General features: G+C 37.1%; 1 protein-coding gene across 1 annotated transcript; it reads left to right on the top strand.

Moving 5' to 3' along the window:
- Window positions 1-12,133: 12,133 nt before the first annotated feature.
- LOC149178287 (NAC domain-containing protein 79-like) lies at window positions 12,134-13,951 on the top strand. Its single transcript, XM_089423596.1, has 3 exons — window positions 12,134-12,323; window positions 12,474-12,757; window positions 13,028-13,951. Exons 1-3 carry the CDS (start codon window positions 12,134-12,136, stop codon window positions 13,949-13,951), a joined length of 1,398 nt encoding a protein of 465 aa, XP_089279722.1.
- The last annotated feature ends 6,419 nt before the right edge of the window (window positions 13,952-20,370 follow it).

Genomic DNA, 20,370 nt, shown 5'->3' with positions numbered 1-20,370 from the left:
ATGCTTATGATGATGCAATTCTAGCTTCTCAATAACACTACTAATGCAATATTTTTGCTTAAGTAATCTAGAATGATGTTTTTCTTTTGATAAAATGCAAAATGAATCTTTCACATAAAGCACTTTAATGAAAATTTCTACAATTCTGAACAAATAAGCATCAACCAAATCCAAAGCATGATAAATAAAACTAAAAATGACTTCTTCCCTGAATCGAACAAACCAAACACATAAATGCTTCAATCGACAAACCAAGCAATCTAACCTATGCTTGGAAAGAGAAAAGAGACACATGAAATAAGAGAACAAACAAGACCCTTTTACTCATTCAATTGAAAACAAAGCATCCTAGTCACTTTTGGGAGGAAGAAGAGAGTTTAAGGGTCAAGACACACTCACACTGGAAACGGAGAAATTCTTATTTTTTTTATTATCCCTGAGACCGGAGCGACTTTTGGGCCAAAATAGCACCGATCGGCACGACTGGCCAGTACTACAAACAGCGGTGATGGCTGATCGGTGTGACTTTTTGGCCAAAAAATTGCATCGATCGAGGGATTCAAAGAAAAGATAAAAAATAACTTCACACACAGCCAGAAGTAACACATCAGAGGGTGGGATAAACTAAGCAAGCACAAAAACCAAGCAAAATGAATATTTCTAGTTAGGGAGAACTCGGTCCAAAAGGCTTACGGGGTCAAAATCATGAGAGAAAAACAAACTGACCAAGATTGGGATCAGGGCCTAATCTTCACTTATAGGGATCAGCGTGACTTCCTAACTCACAACAAGCACTAGAGGCGGCTTGGCATGACTGTTCCTCCCCAATTCATGCTATTTGGCACAACTATGAGCTGATTAAACATGTTGTCCGGGGGAGCTAAGGAAAAATAAAAAAAATTCAAAACTGGGACCAGATCTACTACTATGAATTTTAGACTTAGGCCAGTAAGCAGGAGAAAAGAAACAGAACCAAAGGGAAAATGTGAAACTAGCAAAGTTCTCACGAAGCCATGAAATCAAAAACAAACAAAATATGGGATCTCCCCAGTGGATTCGCCAATTTGTGGTGAAGTAAAATTCTATGTGTAGACACGAACGAATTTCTCTAGCCCGATAGGTCTAGCCACAACAAATACATTCTATGGAATATTTCCTTAGATTAGAATCAATCAAGAGGGCCTACCTCTTGAGTGCTTATCCTTCTTGATGATGTCCTCGCTCGCTCGCTCCAGCAATATCTCGCTTCCTTCTTCAAGCTCCTGAAACAAGTAAATAGCAACAACACACAAACATAAAAATAGACAAATTGCAATTCAACCTACTTAAGGAGTCAAGAAGCATCAAGACATGAATATGTAATATTACAAAACATGTAGGAAATCAATCAATAGTTTCATATATTATTATCAAATAGAGATTACAACCATTCATCTTGATGTCGTAGTCTTCCTCTGACAAGACTAGGTTCCAACACACTTTTGCTAGCATTACATGATGGCTTCAAACAATAATAGTTTAAAGGCTCTTCCCTTTAGATTTCACTCCAAACCAAACAAATTTCTCCCTCACACAGTAATATGGCTACAACTAGTAATAACTTTCGCTCTACTCCAAACAAAAATAGCATAAGCACACCAACATCAACACTCAACACTATGATTGCAACTAGTTTTTGCTTAGGAAGAAGGAAGGTTTATATAGAAAATATGGATGGGAGATGGATCCTCTTCTCATGGTAGAAGGACTTATCCCTTGAGGTATTTCCATCATTATAGGGGAAAGGATCCCAAGCTGTCATCCTCGACCCCATCTGGCCAAACCATTTACCAGAATTTCGTTACGAAGCTTCTAGAGTTGGAAGCTTCAGCTTTAATTTAAAAAAATTTCCACAACAGGACTAGCGTGACTGGAACACAGCTCAGTCACACCGATAGGCATGGAGAACAGTGCTAATCTCTACACATCGGTGTGGGGGAGACAAAGGTCATTAGCGTTGGTCTTGTAAATTCAAAAAAACAGAAGTTTTAGGGGAAATGGTGCAAAAGGGAAATGATCTGCTCATGAAGAGGGACATAATGGGAGTTTCTTCATGAAGGCAAAGCATGCAGGGTTCACTGTAGAGGTCCTCTGCGATCAACGAACAGGGAGTACAGCGACAATGACAAAATGTTGTGTAACAGACCACTACCACCATGTGTTTTTCAATTTGGAGATCCACCCCACTCAATTTCGAATCCAATCCGGCCATCCCCCATAAAAAGCATGAGAGAACCCAACTCATCAAAGCTATTAGTAAATGGTAAGGTTAGGCTGAAAATACTATCACACCTGGCAAGACCCATGCCATGGTAGAAAAGAAACACATGTAACCCCATGCATGCAAAATCTAGCAAGGAAAATACACATGCAAGTTGATACCTGCAATGAAGCTTGTTGTAGTTGCTTGATCCTGAATTTCCCTTCTTGATCTTTGCTTCCTCTTGCCTTCTTTTCCTTTCTTTCTCCAATGCCAAAGTGTTCCAAGAAAACTTTAATAGTCCAAGAGTAAAAGAGAGAGAGAGAATAATGAGAGAGCTCCAAAACTGAACTGACCAAGTCTTTCCCACTGATCCTCAAAAGCATTTTTATTAATGAGGCCTTTACTTTCTTTATTTTCCATTATTTTCATTCAATTTCCTCCTCACATGCAACATGTGACCTTTCACCTTCCTTTTCTCCTAATTTCCATTATTTTTATAAATGAATGTGCCAAAATATCTTTTTTCCTATTTAATGCCTTCGCCATTGCCTTTTCCAATTTCCTTAGCCATAAAAAACCAAATGAACACTCCCTAGGATGTCCTGCCCATAATTCAACTTGGAATACGTGTCCCATCATCCATGGTATTTATATATTTTTACATGGAATTTTTGCCAGGGATATTACAGAACCCTCCCCCTTGGGGGAACAGTGTCCTCGGTGTTCAATGACACCTATAACCAACATGACTGCTAAAAACAAAGCATACTGCCCATGGAGCTTTATAACACAGCTCGTTGCAATATTTACAATGGAAGATATAATCAAAATCAAAACATCATTACAATATGACCAGATAAAATCCATACTGTATATTGTAGCTTTATAACATATCTCATTACGGTATTTACAATGATATACACATACACATTTGCTTAACCAACAAATAAATGATATCATATCATATCAATCAACAAGGGAATCCAGAGGCTCACACCTCTACCCTCAAAGTAATACCAGGATTCACCTCCTTCCCAAGAAGTCCAGAATCCACTACAAAGTGAAATCTGTATCCAATGTCCAACACTATAATCATATGCCACTTGTCCTCTTAGCGAATAGTTACCGGCTCATTATCCCAGGCCGCACTTTGAATGTGCATCTGATTCCATATGGAAATACTCATGACCAAAACAAATCCATCTGTGACCTTCCCTTCTCTGCTACACAGTCCCTCAGGAATCCGATCACCCCTTCTGTGTAGTGACCAACCTTCCAAGTTCCACTGGCAACCCCATCCCGAGTAGTCCATCCCTTCGCAAGGCTTCCTCACATTAAAAGATACAAAAACCAAGGCATATACCTACCTCAATACATCATACCAGTCATAGCATGCTCATGGAAATCAATGGACACTATTGGGTACCGATGTCCCATAGTGGCCGTGCTCCTAAAATGCCTTACTAACATACCGTTGCATGTTTCAATTACTTTGTTTCTGCTGCTAATTATTGCAAACGATTTCATCCACTCAAACCGGGCATGTTCATGCATTCTGGTACCAAGCACATAACTTCCATTAGATTTAAAATATATTGAAATAAATTCACATCATACCTCATTGGTAGCTCATCAATAAGGTACATTTGCAATCTTTTTCACTTCCAGTCACAACAAGTCAAACTAGCATACTTGACCAAATCAACATATATAAAGATATCACATCAGGTTAGCTCAAACAAAACCATCATAGATAAAAATCATAAATCACATGTAACCATTATAAACCAAAATCATAGATCCCATATAATCATCATATACCATAATTGTAAATCACATGCATAATAAAACTAAAATAAAATGTTGATACTTATCTTTTCATCAATCCTTATCTTCTACCTTTGTCTTTATTCCATACGCACTCTGGCTCGGTTTCTACACTTGAAAAATACCAACTTCCTTCTCCTCAACCATGTGCATAGACACATAGTGTGCATCGCACACATACATCCACACCTGACACACAACACCATGCAATACATGCATCTACATTTGACGTACAACTCATACACCTACAACCAGTGTACAACACAGTGCATCATCTATACCCATTGTGCAATACCACCCAATACATGTAACTACACAGAGTACAGCATAATGAGTACACACACCGCAATACCATGGCTACATGATGCACCTACATAATATTGCATGCCCATAACACAACATTGACGACATGCACACAATACCACACGTACACCAATACCATATGTACAACATGTACACAGTACCACCGATACACCGCATTGCCTGCACAACGTGTGCACAACATCACATGTACATGGCCCACCTGACAATGTGTACACAACACCACTTGTACACTACACCACTATATAATGCATACACAATACCACATGTACACAGTACCACACGCATGACATGTATGCGACACCACATGTACACAACGCCATATGCATGACATGTACATAGCACCACATGCACACAACGCCACTTGTACAATGTGTACACAACACCACACGCACACGACACCACTTGTACAATCGTGCACGCCACACCATACGTACATAGTACTAATGTACCACTTGCATGTAACATGACTTGTACGTAGCACTGCATATCCAACACATACATAACATCATCTATACACATCACGACATATCCAAAATGTAAATAGCACCATATGCACACATGCCGCATATACGTAATGAAGACAGTACAATATGTATACAACACCCCATATGCAATATTCACACAACCCTATTTGTACCATCCTTACATAACATTGCATAAAAAACATGTACACATGCTATGTATACACAACACCGCATGTGCACACATCATATATGAAACATGTACAACATATGCAATATATGCACAACAGTAGTACCACACATCTAAAACCATACTGTCCTTACAAAGAAACCTTGCTTCATATGTCTTATCCATGCTTACCCTAGCATGTCACAAACCACAATACTTTGACTTTGCTAATGTCTCCTTTAACATTACCTGTCATAACATAAACATAGGAATACTACAAGTATACAATATCAATTCTTACCCACATGATACTGACCTCGTATATTTTTCGTGACTACTCCTGATTGATTCCTTGTAAGACCAGGAACCTCTTCATGTTGTTCTTCTGCATAGCAATCATTCCTCCACGAGAATGATCCCTCACAACCCTATTAGATAGTAACATAGATACATGGCTACATACATACATATATAAACATTAGTATAAAACAATCATGATCCTGTCAGACAACGACATACATACATACATGTATACATATAAAACTTAAGCATAATCATGATCATAAAATAATTACCAGATAACATAAGGTACAGGTTAAGAGAACTTCCTTATTTATCTACAGGCATTGAGAGTAATAGTTCCCAACATAACCAAAGCATATGACACCTCAAATCCATTTACTTTACCTTTTCATGTTACACTTCTCATGTGTGTACTACCATGGTCCATTTACACCAGTGGACTAAACCAATCTAATCTAATTCTCATAGTCTTACCTTCCACTATGCTCACTCATACACTTAGCTTCATCTGGGTCATGCATTACCTGCATTACCTGTTGGGTATGACACTGCTCTCCCCAAGCTCCATTAACTTTCCTCTTTCCCAACTAATTCCCAAGACTCAAAACATAAAAGGAAAGACACGAAAAAAACAAGAAGAAGACCATAACAACCAATAACAATATGACTCTACAAACAAAGTGGTATGGCCATACACTAGACATAAACAAAATGCAAATCAAGCTCAAAATACAAAAAGCACAAGGATGACACCATGACTCAATCTCCATGGTTCCTAAGGAAAGCGCAACCTGAGCCATCTTCAAGATTTCATGGCAACCTCTCTTGCCAACTCCCTGCATCATTCTCACACGTCAACCACATGTTCCAAATATCAAGACAACATATTTATCAATTTGAAATCAACTTTTACAAACAATCATGTCATAATCCATAATTACTAGACATAATGCTACAACTATCAACTACATTCAAGTACATATCAATCGTCTCAATACACACATGTTAGTACAATTATCTTAAAAAAAGATCATTGGAACACATACTCATATTAAGAAATTCATCAATCATTCAACCACTTGCAAACATACCATCTTAAATAAATGAACTAAATGACATAATCAATAGTTAAGCACCAAATATATGCAATAATAAACTGACACCTTAATGTATCTCAAGGGAGGTGATCTTCTCTGCACATCCAATCTAGTTAGCACGATATAACTTTACAACAAATTAACATAAATCATGATATCCATAATGGTAACTAACTAACATGTTCACATTATAGGCTCATAAACATCTGTTGTTCATGCATAATAATCAGATATGTATGATCAGTCTAGATTAGTACAACACTATGTCACAAATATGTCAGCTCATACCTGCGTTTCGCAACCATTACCATCTGCATAGGTCAAACCAAGTTATCACAATACATATAACATCAAGATCTTCAATGCAGTGAACATAACCATGATGCATATGACCAATCCAAATTACAACATCAAGATCTCAATGAAATAACCCTAATAATCAAGTTAATTGCACATAACAATAATAAGCTATATATCATGCTCATCACAACATAAAACCTAATCATCAATCTAACTATCCTTGAACACACTCAACAAGTTAACTTATAACATACCCATCAACAACATATAGCAGAATCCTTAGGTTATCTAATATAAAACAACAATAGCAATGCATACAACTACATGTTACTATCTTTCTTGACTATCTGACACATGTGCAGATAACTACACTAATCAACCAACATCTATCATGAATGTAACTATAACATCAAAATACATTTGCATAACCTAATGTATATAAACCTAATGCATATAAAAATCCTTAACTTACATACTTGCATGCCGAACATACAATACATGTATAAAAATATACTTTTACCCCAAAGTCCAATGCTGAAACCTCATTATGATGATTTTCATCTCCTACTCTATCTCAGCCAACACATTAGCTTCATAACAACCAATAGCATCATGATGACATAAATTGCATACCAAGACTTCACAAGGCATGTTTTACCTACTATTCATGAATAACTATAACTAAGACCATACATGCATAACAACTATATATATATATATATATATATATATATATATCTGCAAAAAAAAATGAGTACCAAACCATATACACATCATTCCAGCTAGAGTCTAGTCATCAATGCATGACCATATCAACTACAGAAACCATGAAATCATGCATGACAACAACCATTGCTCCATGGTACACATTGCCACATGCAACCAACAATATGCATAAGCAATGTCAAATCAACTACACCTATGCATAAACGCATGTTGTCGAACATAAGCGATCAAATCTTGTAATCAACCTGCAAGAGTGATACATGTAATCAAAATATTCAAAAATGTATCCTAACATACAAGGATGTAAGTAGGCGACATGAAATCAACATGTAAATGACATATAATCCATACACAGTCAGTCAAATGTTCAAAAAATCAAGAAATTGTGTCTATTAATTTGAAATAAGCCTTCACCAATACTAGAAACCTATAAGCATAACTCCTCACTATCCATGGTCCACACTAAGATAGAAGGAGGAAACTACTATAATGGCCCAATCTCCAATGTCCAATTATTGAAATGGGATCTCCAAAGCTCTACTAAATTTAACCACACTTGAAAAGAAATTGATTTTTATTTCTCATACATTTTGTATGAGATTAAGTAAAAAACATTGCACTTATTCCACTGTAGCATAATAACTAAAAACACACCACTTTTCCATTACTTACATGCAACTTTTCAAATTCCTTGCATGCAATCTTTCAAATTCCCTACATGCAACTCTTCAAATTATTTGCATGGAAATAGACATATATCAGCTACATCCATATTATCATACTACAATACTATCCCATAAAAAAATAACATTTTATTCAAAAAATTACCATACTTTTACATTTTCTTCAAACAACTACTATATTATTACATTTGCATGTATGCATTTCTTCAAACACTTTACATGCAAACTAAGATAGAAAATATTTGCATACAAATAAGCATATATCAACTACAACAATACTATCCCCAACCACAAACAACATACTCACTGGGGCATTTTATCAAACAATTTGTATACAATTAATCATTGAACCATTTAAGCATTTTATCAAACACTTTGCATGCAAACTAATATAGTGAATGATTCAATGTATATATATATTGATCTGTAGTAGTATAAGTTATGGAAACTGAACCATATGATCAGTGGTATTTTCCCTCACTATGGTTCAAATTTCAACTTCTGAGATTTCATAGATGAAAAGTTATAACAAAAATACCAACACAATCATATTTGGTGCACAATTCTAGGAGTATCCATAAATCTCGACTTCCACTAGTCATATATCCTAAAATATAGCGAATAAATGTCTAAAATTTTTATCACAATATGATTGGGATTTCCCCTCATTGCAAAAAATAGTTCAGCAATTTGAGAGTGCCTAGAAGAAAAGTTATTACGGATATGAGAAAAAGGTCTAAAATTTAACCTTTCATCTTCATTTCACCTATGACAGAGCCCATCCAGTCCAAATGTTTGAACCATGCTCTCATACCACTCTGTAACACCCTTCGGGGTAAATGTGCATATAAAACAACATAATAGGAACATAAATAAAATAAACATATCAGTCATCAATATCCATATATACATGAGTACATTTCCACATGAAAATCAAGGGAATGAATTTTTCATTAATAAATGCAATGAACCAACCGGTGATGGGAGTACCACGTTCCACTCGACCATAGATTGGCTGAACCAAGTCTCTCTTTAGCTAATCACCCCCGTGCCATATTCCAAGCATGAATGTGGGACTCATAGAACACATCAAAAACACCAATCAATGTGGATGCCATCAGAGTTCTCCGTCTACACTGTGAAGAATTTGAGTGCCTCATAGTCTCTCAGGATTTATCATGCATCCGCAATTTGATCCAGGGATCACTAAGCCCTACATCGAGACATATTCTTCACGCTTTACCATGCATTCCATCATGGAATCACTAGGCCCAACGAAGAGAAAATATAGCTCTTGGATTTATCGTATATCCCACCATTCACCGGCAATGATTCCTAGGCCCACCAAGGCACACAATCTGGCTTTACTACAACCCACAGTCTGGTTTAAGGGTTACTAGGCCAGTGGCTTCATGCATCCTCAGTCTAGCTCAGGGACCACTACCACTATGTGTTTTTCAATTCAGAGATCCACCACACCCAGCTTCGAATCCAATCCACCCATCCCCCACAAAACGCACGACAGAACCCATCTCATCAAAACTATAAGGAAATGGAAAGGCTAGGCTGAAAATATTTTCACCCCTCGCAAGACCCATGCCATGGTAGAGAAGAAACACATGCAATCCCATGCATGCCAAATCTAGCAAGGAAAATACACATGCAAGCTGATACCTGTAATGAAGCCTGTTGTAGCTGCTTGATCATGAATTTCCCTTTTTGATCTTTGCTTCCTCTTGCCTTCTTTGCCTTTTTTGCTCCAGTGCCAAAGTGCTCCAAAAAAACTCTAAGTGTCCAAGAGTATGAAAGAGAGATAATAATGAGAGAGCTCCAAAACTGAATTAACCAAGTCTTGTCTCAAAAACCTTTTTATTAATGAGGCCTCTATTTTCTTCATTTTCCATTATTTTCCTTCAATTTCCTCCTCACATGCAAGATGTGACCTTTTCACCTTCCTTTTCTCATAATTTTCATTATTTTCATAAATAAATGTGCCAAAACACCTTTTTTCCTCTTTAATGCCTTAGCCATTGCCTTTGCCAATTTCCTTAGCCATAAACAACCAAATGAACACCCCCTAAGATGACTTGCCCACCATTCAGCTTGGAATACATGTCCCATCATCTATGGTATTTATATATTTTTACATGGAATTTTCACCAAGGTTGTTACATATCCCAAGCACTTATTCCAACTTGTGCAGAAAGCTTGGAATCACATTGGAGGTGACTCTCCAAATGTTCTGAGCGAGCATCGAATCTCTCCAAGAAATACCACTAATGATGTTGAATCCTCTCAATGTTATTAAGGAATGAAATGATACCATTCATGTTTTTATGCTTCTCCTTTAAGACTACCAACACAGAGTGATAGAGTGCATGCATTAGTTTTTTTGTCCCCTAGTGTGACCAACATCAGATATCCAATGATAAACATTTTATATGAGCCTCGTATGAATATTCATTGTTTAGTTCTCTACCGCTTAGACTCGTTCAGAGAACCAAAAATTTGTTTAAAAAATCCTCAACTATTAAAGTTTCTGGATTTTCTAACACCCCTAATTTTCTTGAGTAACACTTATCTTTCTTATTTTTGAATTTCTCCATCTCAATTAGTTTTTTATTGTTTTAATTTATTTTCAGCCCTATTTTGTCTTCTGAATCAAGAATCAACTCGCAACCCGATAATTGTCTTTATTTTGTGTTCAAAATCAAGAATCAATGCGCACCTGATAATCCTCTTTTAAAAGGAACTAGTCTCCAACAAAAGTCATCCACGGCCCACGGGTGAGGCGAGGAAACTTCCTCTATCGAGTACGCAGAATCTGCCCTCATGACTCGATACACCGAATTCAGGCGAGCAAACTTCCTCTATCGAGTGGGCAGAATCCACCATAACTCGATACATCGAATTCTCCTCCCTCCATGTTGAAAATAAAATGTACATTTATATCGGCTGCCCTTCAAAGATTTGATGCGGACAACTTGATTATATGTCCCTAGCCACATCATTGAAAACGCTGAAACACAAAAAGTGACAATGACACGTGAATTTATGTGTTTATCTGAGAGAGAACGGGTGTTATCCATGATTTTGTATCGTGATACACCGTAGATAGTATTAATTAAATCTTTGCATGTCCACATATAAAATTTAATGCGTGTAAGGATCGAGAAGGTTAACGCAGGTCACTCGGCTTAAAGCAACGATCTCAGGCCAAAGGAATTTTGTCTCCCAATGTTCCACAGGAAAATGAAGGCCAAAGTGAGACAAGGATGGATAACCAATTAAATGACATAACATGATATCGCCCATGATGTTGATTTGTGTTGACTTGCCTTTTCACTTTGGGCAGCGGCTATGATCGCTTCCTTGCTGCCTTTTCCAGATGTCATGCGTCGCTGTTTCATTACCCAATATTGCTTGAGGTCAATAACCTTCCCTTAAAGAGTTGCCCAAGGACGGGTTGACCTTAAAATATTACAATGAGAGGTCGGCATCAAAGGCGGTTGGTCCATATCTCCGATTATAGTCACTGAAATCGTTATTTTTCTCGAAGGCTAGATCATCTTAAATATCCTTCCATACATGATTGGAAGCTTATGCTTCAACTTCAAGTGTTTTAGGGCAGCAACTTTAGTTCAAATTTTATGTTTGCTTTCATGCCCGCGGTTATCGTTCTGCTCTCCCCTTTATTGATGAAGTGATAACATGTATAGAGATAGAAATGTAATAGACGTGCTTGTCTCAGGTTTCCGTCAATACTGACAAATTGTGAATATTTCTCGTTTGACAGCGAGGTTTATTGTGCTGTTATCATCACAAATTTGGTAATGCGTCTCTCGTTTCACTTCCCTTGGGGATTTCTATGATTCTATAGTAAGAACTATCAAAGCTTTGGAATGAGAGTGACAGAGGCCATCAATAACAGCCAGACCTTTACAGTTCGGCACTGCCAGATATTAATAGAACCAGATATTATGGGAAATATTGAGTTCGCAATGGAGTTGACCTCGAACCAGATGAGTAGTGCATACGAACACAGCCAGCTGCCGCCGGGGTTTAGGTTTCATCCCACTGATGAGGAACTCGTTAGTTACTATCTTACCAACAAGATTTTGGACAGCACCTTCTCCAGTTCTGCAGTTGCAGAGGTCGACTTGAACAAGTGTGAGCCTTGGGATCTACCAGGTACATATTAATGATGTATCAACATTATTTGATGTTTTATTATTAACTACTACATAATTCTAATCTAGCATAATTTTCTTTAAATTTTTATTGTTACAGGCAAGGAGAATTTATATATTGCTATAACTAGTCAAGATAACATGTGTGCAGCAAAAGCTAAAATTGGGAAGAAGGAATGGTACTTCTTCTGCCATACGGATCGCAAGTATCCGAGAGGCCTTCGCACCAATAGAACCACAGAGACTGGATACTGGAAAACGGTCGGGAGAGATCGAGAGGTTTTCAGTTCAGGATCATCTAAACTCATTGGAATGAAGAAAACACTGGTTTTCTACAAGGGCAGAGCTCCCAAAGGGGAGAGAACCAACTGGGCAACGCATGAGTATCGTCTCCAAGGCAAATTCTCCTGTCATCCCCTCCATAAAAACTGCAAGGTACGTTGATGCAGTTCCGGAACAGTATATATGTTCTTCTGTGTCTGGGTTTAAGAAATGATCTGACATTAAAAACTGAAAGGCCAATTAAGGTTTAGGATAAATAATACTCCGTCGTTTAGGTTTAATTTTTTTCCTAATTTTATTGGCATTACAAAATACGGGATCTTCCCCACGGGAGCTGTAAAATACCTCTCCTGGTGCAACAGAAGAGAGAACTGAACCCAAACACTATGACACCTGATATGCATATGCTTGGACTTGGTACAGGATAAATGGGTGGTGTGCAGAGTCTTTAAGAAGAGTGCTATCCGGAAGATGAGTTCCATAGGGCTGACGAGAAGTCAGGCATATAGTGATCTATTGGGCTCTCCATGCTTTCCTTCATTCCTGGAGTCCCCTTGCAACATGACCGCAGAGAATGATCAACAAACACGATCTTTTGAAAGGAAATCCGTCACTTCTGCAAATCCTCATGATGTGTCGTGCTTCTCCATACCGCTGGAACCTACGACTAATTTAACGGAACACCATCTTCCTCGGATTCGGTGTTGCTCAAATTATCCTGATTCTTATGATCAACTATCTGAAACCGCTGGATTCATGGAGGAGTCTTCATATATCCATAATCTAATGCTGAATGATAAGAGAATTTATACGAATAAGATTCCTAGAGCTCCACATTTCTCAGCACCCAGAATCAGACGGGATCAAATGAGCGCAAAACTGGACCAGCAGCCGGGGATTCAGCTGCTGCCAGTCTTACGCCCCCCTATACTATACAATCCACATATGCCTATACCATCTAACCATTCAAATCTGGGATTTCCCACAAATCCATATTTGCCTTCTCTGCACTCTTCAAACGTGGTTTCAAAGGTCCTGGTTGACCAGTCTGCAGGAATCCCAATGGAGCCATTTTCTAGCTCTTGTGCACATCATAAAACATTAAGCAATAACAGTACTATGGGAGCTAACATATCTGCCAAAAGCCTTCAGTGGACTACCGATGGCCTCTGTCAAAACATATTGGCTCAGCCTATTCAAGAGTCCGATGGGGCTATGTGTTTGAGTTCATATATTAATCATGAAATGACTTCTGTTGTCTGCAATCCGTTGGATACACTGGATTCTTCCTCAGCTACTCCAGTGGACTTACATTCTCTCTGGAATAACCGGGAGCATTTATTTTAACGGAACTTCAGAAAAGCATTTTCTATATATATGTACGATGAGCCTCTTGCTGCATAATGGGAGATGAAGAGAGCAGAACTCGACGTAGATTGCGTTAAAGGAGGATATTGATTGAGGAGATGATGCTTTTTGTGAAGAAGAGAGCCATCCGAATTTGGAAGTACATGTTTCTTCTGATAAGGGTATGAACGTTTGAGGTGATGGTTTTGGTTTCTGTTTTCTCGCATGTTAGAATTGAACAAAATATTCACTATAAGTGAGAACGCAACTTCTTTTTTAGGGTGTGAAAAATTCTGATTCTTTAAGGGAGAGGGTGCTTTGCACTTCAGATGATGTTTACGAATTTTGAATTCCTTCTGAATGTGAGACTTCTATGAACAATGTGCCAGGATCAGGTTTTGGGGCTCAAGGTAGCCTTACGTGGATGAATGGTGTCATTCTTCGGAGAAGCTTTATAACACTCCGACTTGTGTTTTGGAAACTTCTTCCATATAGTTTGGAAAGATAAGAGAAGGGGTGAAGCTCAATCTCAATCCATCGGTGATGATTCTGGTTTCTCTGATTTCAAAAATAAATGACTATTTTACTGTTAATATTCTGTAGAGTGTTCACTGTGTTAATTAATATTTATGACGAAGAATTGATACTTTGTAACCTAAATTGTAATTTCTATACCACATAAAAGAATTTTGATATTGGTGTCGAAGAAAACATTTGGTCTGCTGATTTATTTCGTAAGTGTTTTTTATAATATGCATTTTTAATCAATTATTATTAAATTAAATTCACTTTAAACTTCAATTTTCAATTTTTTATATTCCGGGAAAATTTTTTTATTAAAAAAAAATATTTTAAACCATTTAAGATTATATATATAGATATAGATATTAAAATTATATTTAGCAGAGAGTAATTTTTTTTAATAATTTTAATAATAACGAAATTTTTATTTTAATATGTTTATAAAAAAAACTCATATTATTGAGATAAATATTTTAAATTTCTAATAATTTTTTTCTTTATTTTCTAAACTCAGAGTATTTGTAAAATATAATTATGCTTTTGGTTGGCAACTAATAATTGGGCATTATAGAGTTAATTCATCAAAATTTTCCAATTATTTTCTCCTTTCCAATAAGTACATGATTTTCCGGGTAAAATATAGAGGTCTGGGGAACAAATATTTGGCGTTGGACGAACGATGGAGAGCGTGAAGGCGTCCAAAGGTTTCGAACCCTCGTCGTTCACCAGTTTTCTCAAGGAGATCTGGAGGTTCAGGCCTCGATACCTCACGCAATGGGGCCAGATATCGTCGGCATGCGGGTCGGAATCAACGTGGGGAGATTGGGAATTGTTTTCATGTATCGAATGCACTGGGGAGGAAACCCATGTTTTTGGGGTTTACGGAGACGGCAAGGGAGGGAAGGACGCAGACCTCGCCCCTCTCAGCATCGATCCTTTGAGAAGGTTAACGAAATACGCCGAGGGCAGTGATCTGCGTGATTGATCCTCACGGCAAGGTATACATTGGGTTCAAGCAGAGAGGCCCTTATCGGTAGACTACCTCGGTGCATGGTCATTCGCGGAAGCTCCAGGGGTGATGAACAGTGTGGGGCCAAACTACGACTATGAACAAAGCTGCCGCCATGCCGCACTGCAATTTGAGAGCAAGATGCGCCAGAACGCAAAACGAAATGGCAGGGGGGGCCTGCATGTTGCAGAACTGCTCCCTCCTTCAATGCAGTGGCCAAAACTCTTCAGATCCGGCCCAGATCTACCTGATCCAGCCAATATTCGAGATCCCAGGCTGCAGATCGGTGGCACCAAGCACAGATCGAGCAGAGGGGAGGCAGATCTAAACATGCACAAAGGAAGACAACTCAAAATGAGACCAGATCTGGAAGTTTGGATACAGCCAGAGCAGGTAAGATCAACTCGTTTTCAGATTTTTATTAACCCCCCTGAGGGGAAAACCCGATTAGTGTGGGTTCGTGCAGAAGGCACCATCTTGCAGCTAAAGGAGCAGATATGGACAGAGCTGGGGTATCCAGTTCAAATCCAACATCTGGTGAGTGGTAGGTGGTCCCTTCAGGATCACAGAACGATGGAAAGCTATGAAATCAACCGAGGAACAACCATTGTTTTAAACCTGAGGCTGAAAGGAGGGGCTCTGCCTCAGGGACAACCAAGCTATTCAGGGGGAGTCAAGGGGAAAGCAGCACCCCAGCACCAACCCAAAGGAGGCACATCCTACAAAAACATTTTACAAGGCAACAGAGACGCGGGGCCCTCGCCAGACCAAGGTGGAAATAAGCCCAAGCCATACATTGTAGATCAATTGGGACAAACCCCAGCTCTGAATTTTGACTCTTCAGGGCTTGATGATTTTGTCAAGTCCTATGAAACGCAGGCCCTTATATGCCGTTTTAACAGTTTTTGGCCAAAACCAATGGATCTATTCCACTGGATCTTCACCAATTGGACCATGGAATGTGACATACACCTATGTTCCAAGGGGTTTTTTATAGTAAGATTCACATCCAAGGAAGTCAGAGATACAATCATCAGCATTGGGCCGTGGTTTTGGGGAACAACAGGGCTGTTTATGACCCCATGGTTTCCAGACTTTGATCCAAACACAATGACTGTATCCATAGTACCGGTTTGGGTGCGCCTATACAACCTTCCTCTTCACTTCTGGAGTGAACAAGTCCTGGAAGGTATTGGGAACAACATAGGGAAATATATCAAAACAGATCTGGAAAGGATAGATGAAAGGATCTACACCTTCGCACGCATTTGTGTGGAAGCAGATCTAAGCAAAGGGCTGCCGGACAACATAAGACTGATCTACAAACAACAGAATTGGTTACAGGCTCTAGACTATGAAAACACAACTTTCAGATGTAGGCTTTGTAGGCAGACAGGACACCTGCAAAGCTCATGCCCAGAAGCCAAAAAAGTAAACAGTAAGAAGAAGCAGAAAGGGAAGCAGAGGAAAGGATGGAAATACACCACCCCAGACTCAGGTGACGAAGAATCAGAAGCAGAGGAGGAAGAGCCTACTGCAGAGAATGCAAAGGTTCCTCAAGAAACAGAGACTCAGAAGGGTACCTCATCAGCCACAAAGGACTCACAGTTTCACTCAAATCAGGCAGAGATGTCAAGTGCGGACCAAAGCATGGGAGGCATTAAACGACATCACCAGTCAGATACTTCAGACTCAGACAAAGAACCAGGTCCACAGAATGTAGAAACACAGCTAGTAATTGCTTCGATTGAGCCCTCTCAAGGAGAGTGGCGCAAGGTTGAAAAGAAAAAGGGGAGAAAAACTTGAAGCGTGAGTTTTACTCACTGCCGGTATTCAGTTTTTCTCTCTTTCTCTCTTTCTCTTTTCTTATTCTTTGTGCACGTTAGTCTGCTAATGTTGCGGGGGGTGGGTCACCACTCGAGCCTTTGGAAATGCCTAGCATATGCAATGTAACTTTTTATTTTTCTTAATAGAAAGTTCGCTTTTTCTTCGGAAAAAAAAAAAGTACATGATTTTCCTACTGAAAATATATTTCAGTAATAAAATGAGGAGTTTTGTAGGTATTAGTTTATAAAACTACCTCAACAAAACACAAAAGCATATACTTTTTGTAGGTATTACTTTAAAAAACCACCCCAACAAAACACAAAATCGACTTCATAGGCCATTATCGAATTAGAGTAGGTTTGATTTTTCCATTAATTTTAATTCACCTATCTTTAATTTACACCTCTTGTTAGCATACATGTCTACTTCTTTGTTGAAGTCTCTTACGGCATGGAAATATGCTTTAGATGAGATGTCAATTTTCTTGATTCCTTTGATGATGTTTTTCATAGATTTCACCTTTGGGAGGGAGCCTTTAACTAGAAGATGCAAGTTTTGGAGAAATCTCACATAACAGTGAGTGTGTCTACCTTATGTTCTTTGGCTAACAAAATTCCCTAGTAGAAACTATATATATATATATATATATATATATATATATATATATATTTGATTATTTGTAATATGACCAAGATCTCATCAACACTTTTTCCTCCTAGAGGCACTTTTTCCTCTAGAGATATAAGATTTGGAGTAAGTGTGTCCACCTAGTATTGTTTGGTTAACAAAATTCCCCAGTAAAAACCATTTATATCTATTTGATTATTAGTAATATAACCAAAACCTCTTTCCCTCCTCTAAACCATAGAGTAAGCCGCCTCCTCCTCCAGCCACCCCTTAAATCTTTAAAATCTTTAATTTCATCTTAAAAACTAAATCAAATCCTATTAAAATGTAAAAAAAAAATTCTCACATACCTATAATATAAAAAATAATTTATTTAACGTCAATATATATTCTGTTTTTTAATATGATATACCACTTACATATTAATCACGGAAGAAGTTACAAATATTCCTCATATTTTTTATAAAATATCTCTAAAATTAATGTATTTAAATTTTAATGCTTAAAAATAAATCGCGCCATACAGTCAATATAGTGTGAGAAAAAGAAAAGTAACAACCTAGTGTGAGAAAAAGAAAAATAACAACCTAATTTTTTAGTTCGCTTTTCGAAATATAATTCTCTAAAGTTATGAAGAATTCTAAATTCTAAGAAATTATTTATGTTTACTTTCTTTTTAAGTAATCTTTCAATTTGGTGGATGAATAGTTTTAAATTATTTTTTAGATTATCTGATTAGAGATAAGCACAAGTAAATGATGATTTATCAACAAGTTAGTTACACAAATACTAACATGTGTTACATAAATTAGTGCCTGTTGTTTAATTTAAATATAGTTAAATTAAAATAAATGTAATGAATTATATTTAGTGCTAATGTTTAGAATCTAGTGAGGTATTTTGTTAATTGTAATTCTGCATTGTGCGTGTGGAGAATTCAATCCTACTCCATAACAATAATAATTGTCTATGATGATGTTTATGTTGAGAAGGTTTTCTAAAATGTTTTACATTTTCTACATAAAGTTTAAATAGATATATTTTAAAGGGTAATTGTTCTTATTGAGAATATTTGTGAAATATAAGTGGAATATATTCCTTAAAAAAATTGGAGTATTAAAAATTAAGTTGTTTTATTTTCTTATATATTTATTATTTCAATTAATAATCATTTTAATTTATTACTAATAATTTTTAATTGATTTCCTCTTGATATTCATTAAAATTATATAATATTTTCATTATAATTTAATAATTTTTTAAAATCATTTCATTTGCCTGTATTTAAACAAATTTTGTAATAAACAACAAATACTTATATAATATAAATAAAAGGTTTTATTTTAAAATAATGATATAATAATTAAATGAATCCATATTATTATATAATATAAATAAAAGGTTTTATTTTAAAATAATGATATAATAATTAAATGGATTCATATTATTTTTTTAAATGTAATTAATTTTAATATATATTAAATAAAAAATTATTGTTTGAATCAATTTCCACTTAATTATTAATTACTTTATCCCCATATATTTGTTTGAGTAAAATTATTTAAACCAACTAGTAAAATTTCGAATTGATTATTTGAATTTATTAATTAATAATATTTATTATATCCTGGATGGGGTGCTGGACAACTGCACCTACCAGTCGCGTGACTGATGCCAGTATAAAAGGTATAATGGCATGGCAACAAGTCCTATGTTTGCATTCGCGTGTATGAACAATTATGTCTCTCTAATCTGCATTTGCTACAATGTAAGGGCTCCATTACTATTTTGGCTATAACCCGTCAGTGATCCCCCACTGGTGTAAGGGCTCCATTACTATTTTGGCTATAACCCATCAGTGATCCCCCACTGGTGCCAAATTCTCTTTTGTGTGTCACAATTCCCTTCCTTATGGCATCATCCTCAACGTCTTCTCTTGGGTGGTGGTCTGTTCGGTCCGCCACAGACGTGCTTCAAAGGCTGCAGTGTCACTCGTTCCAGCTTCCTAAGAAACTTTCCTTCTTCAGATCTCTATGGTGGACCGGTGTTCATTGATTTTGGCTGCCCTTTCTTAATTTCGAACTGCTCTTACGATTCTCCGCCTTCATTGCTTCGGAGAAGTTTCTGGACTGACTGGTGCCGAATCCAAAGAACAATGAAGCTTTATCAAAAGAAAAAAAAAACAACATATATGTTCATCAGGTAGTGTTTTTTTTTTTATTCTTGTGAACTCTTAACCGTAAGTAGAGGTTTGCTAAAAATAACTTCCTCCCTCCATGTTCAAAATAAAACGTGAACATTTTGATGCGGAAATTTTGATTATATCTCCTGGCCGCAACATAAAAATGCTAAAATGTGAACATTTAGATGGGCTAGCCTACAAAGAAAATTTAATTACATGTCGCTAGCCGCAACATTAAAAATGCTAAACCAC

The sequence above is a fragment of the Pinus tabuliformis genome, chromosome 4_1, assembly GCF_031772625.1.
Source record: "Pinus tabuliformis cultivar Carrire ecotype Pingquan chromosome 4_1, CPIR1, whole genome shotgun sequence".
Lineage (NCBI taxonomy): Eukaryota > Viridiplantae > Streptophyta > Pinopsida > Pinales > Pinaceae > Pinus > Pinus tabuliformis.
This window is presented reverse-complemented; position numbering and strand designations above follow the sequence as displayed.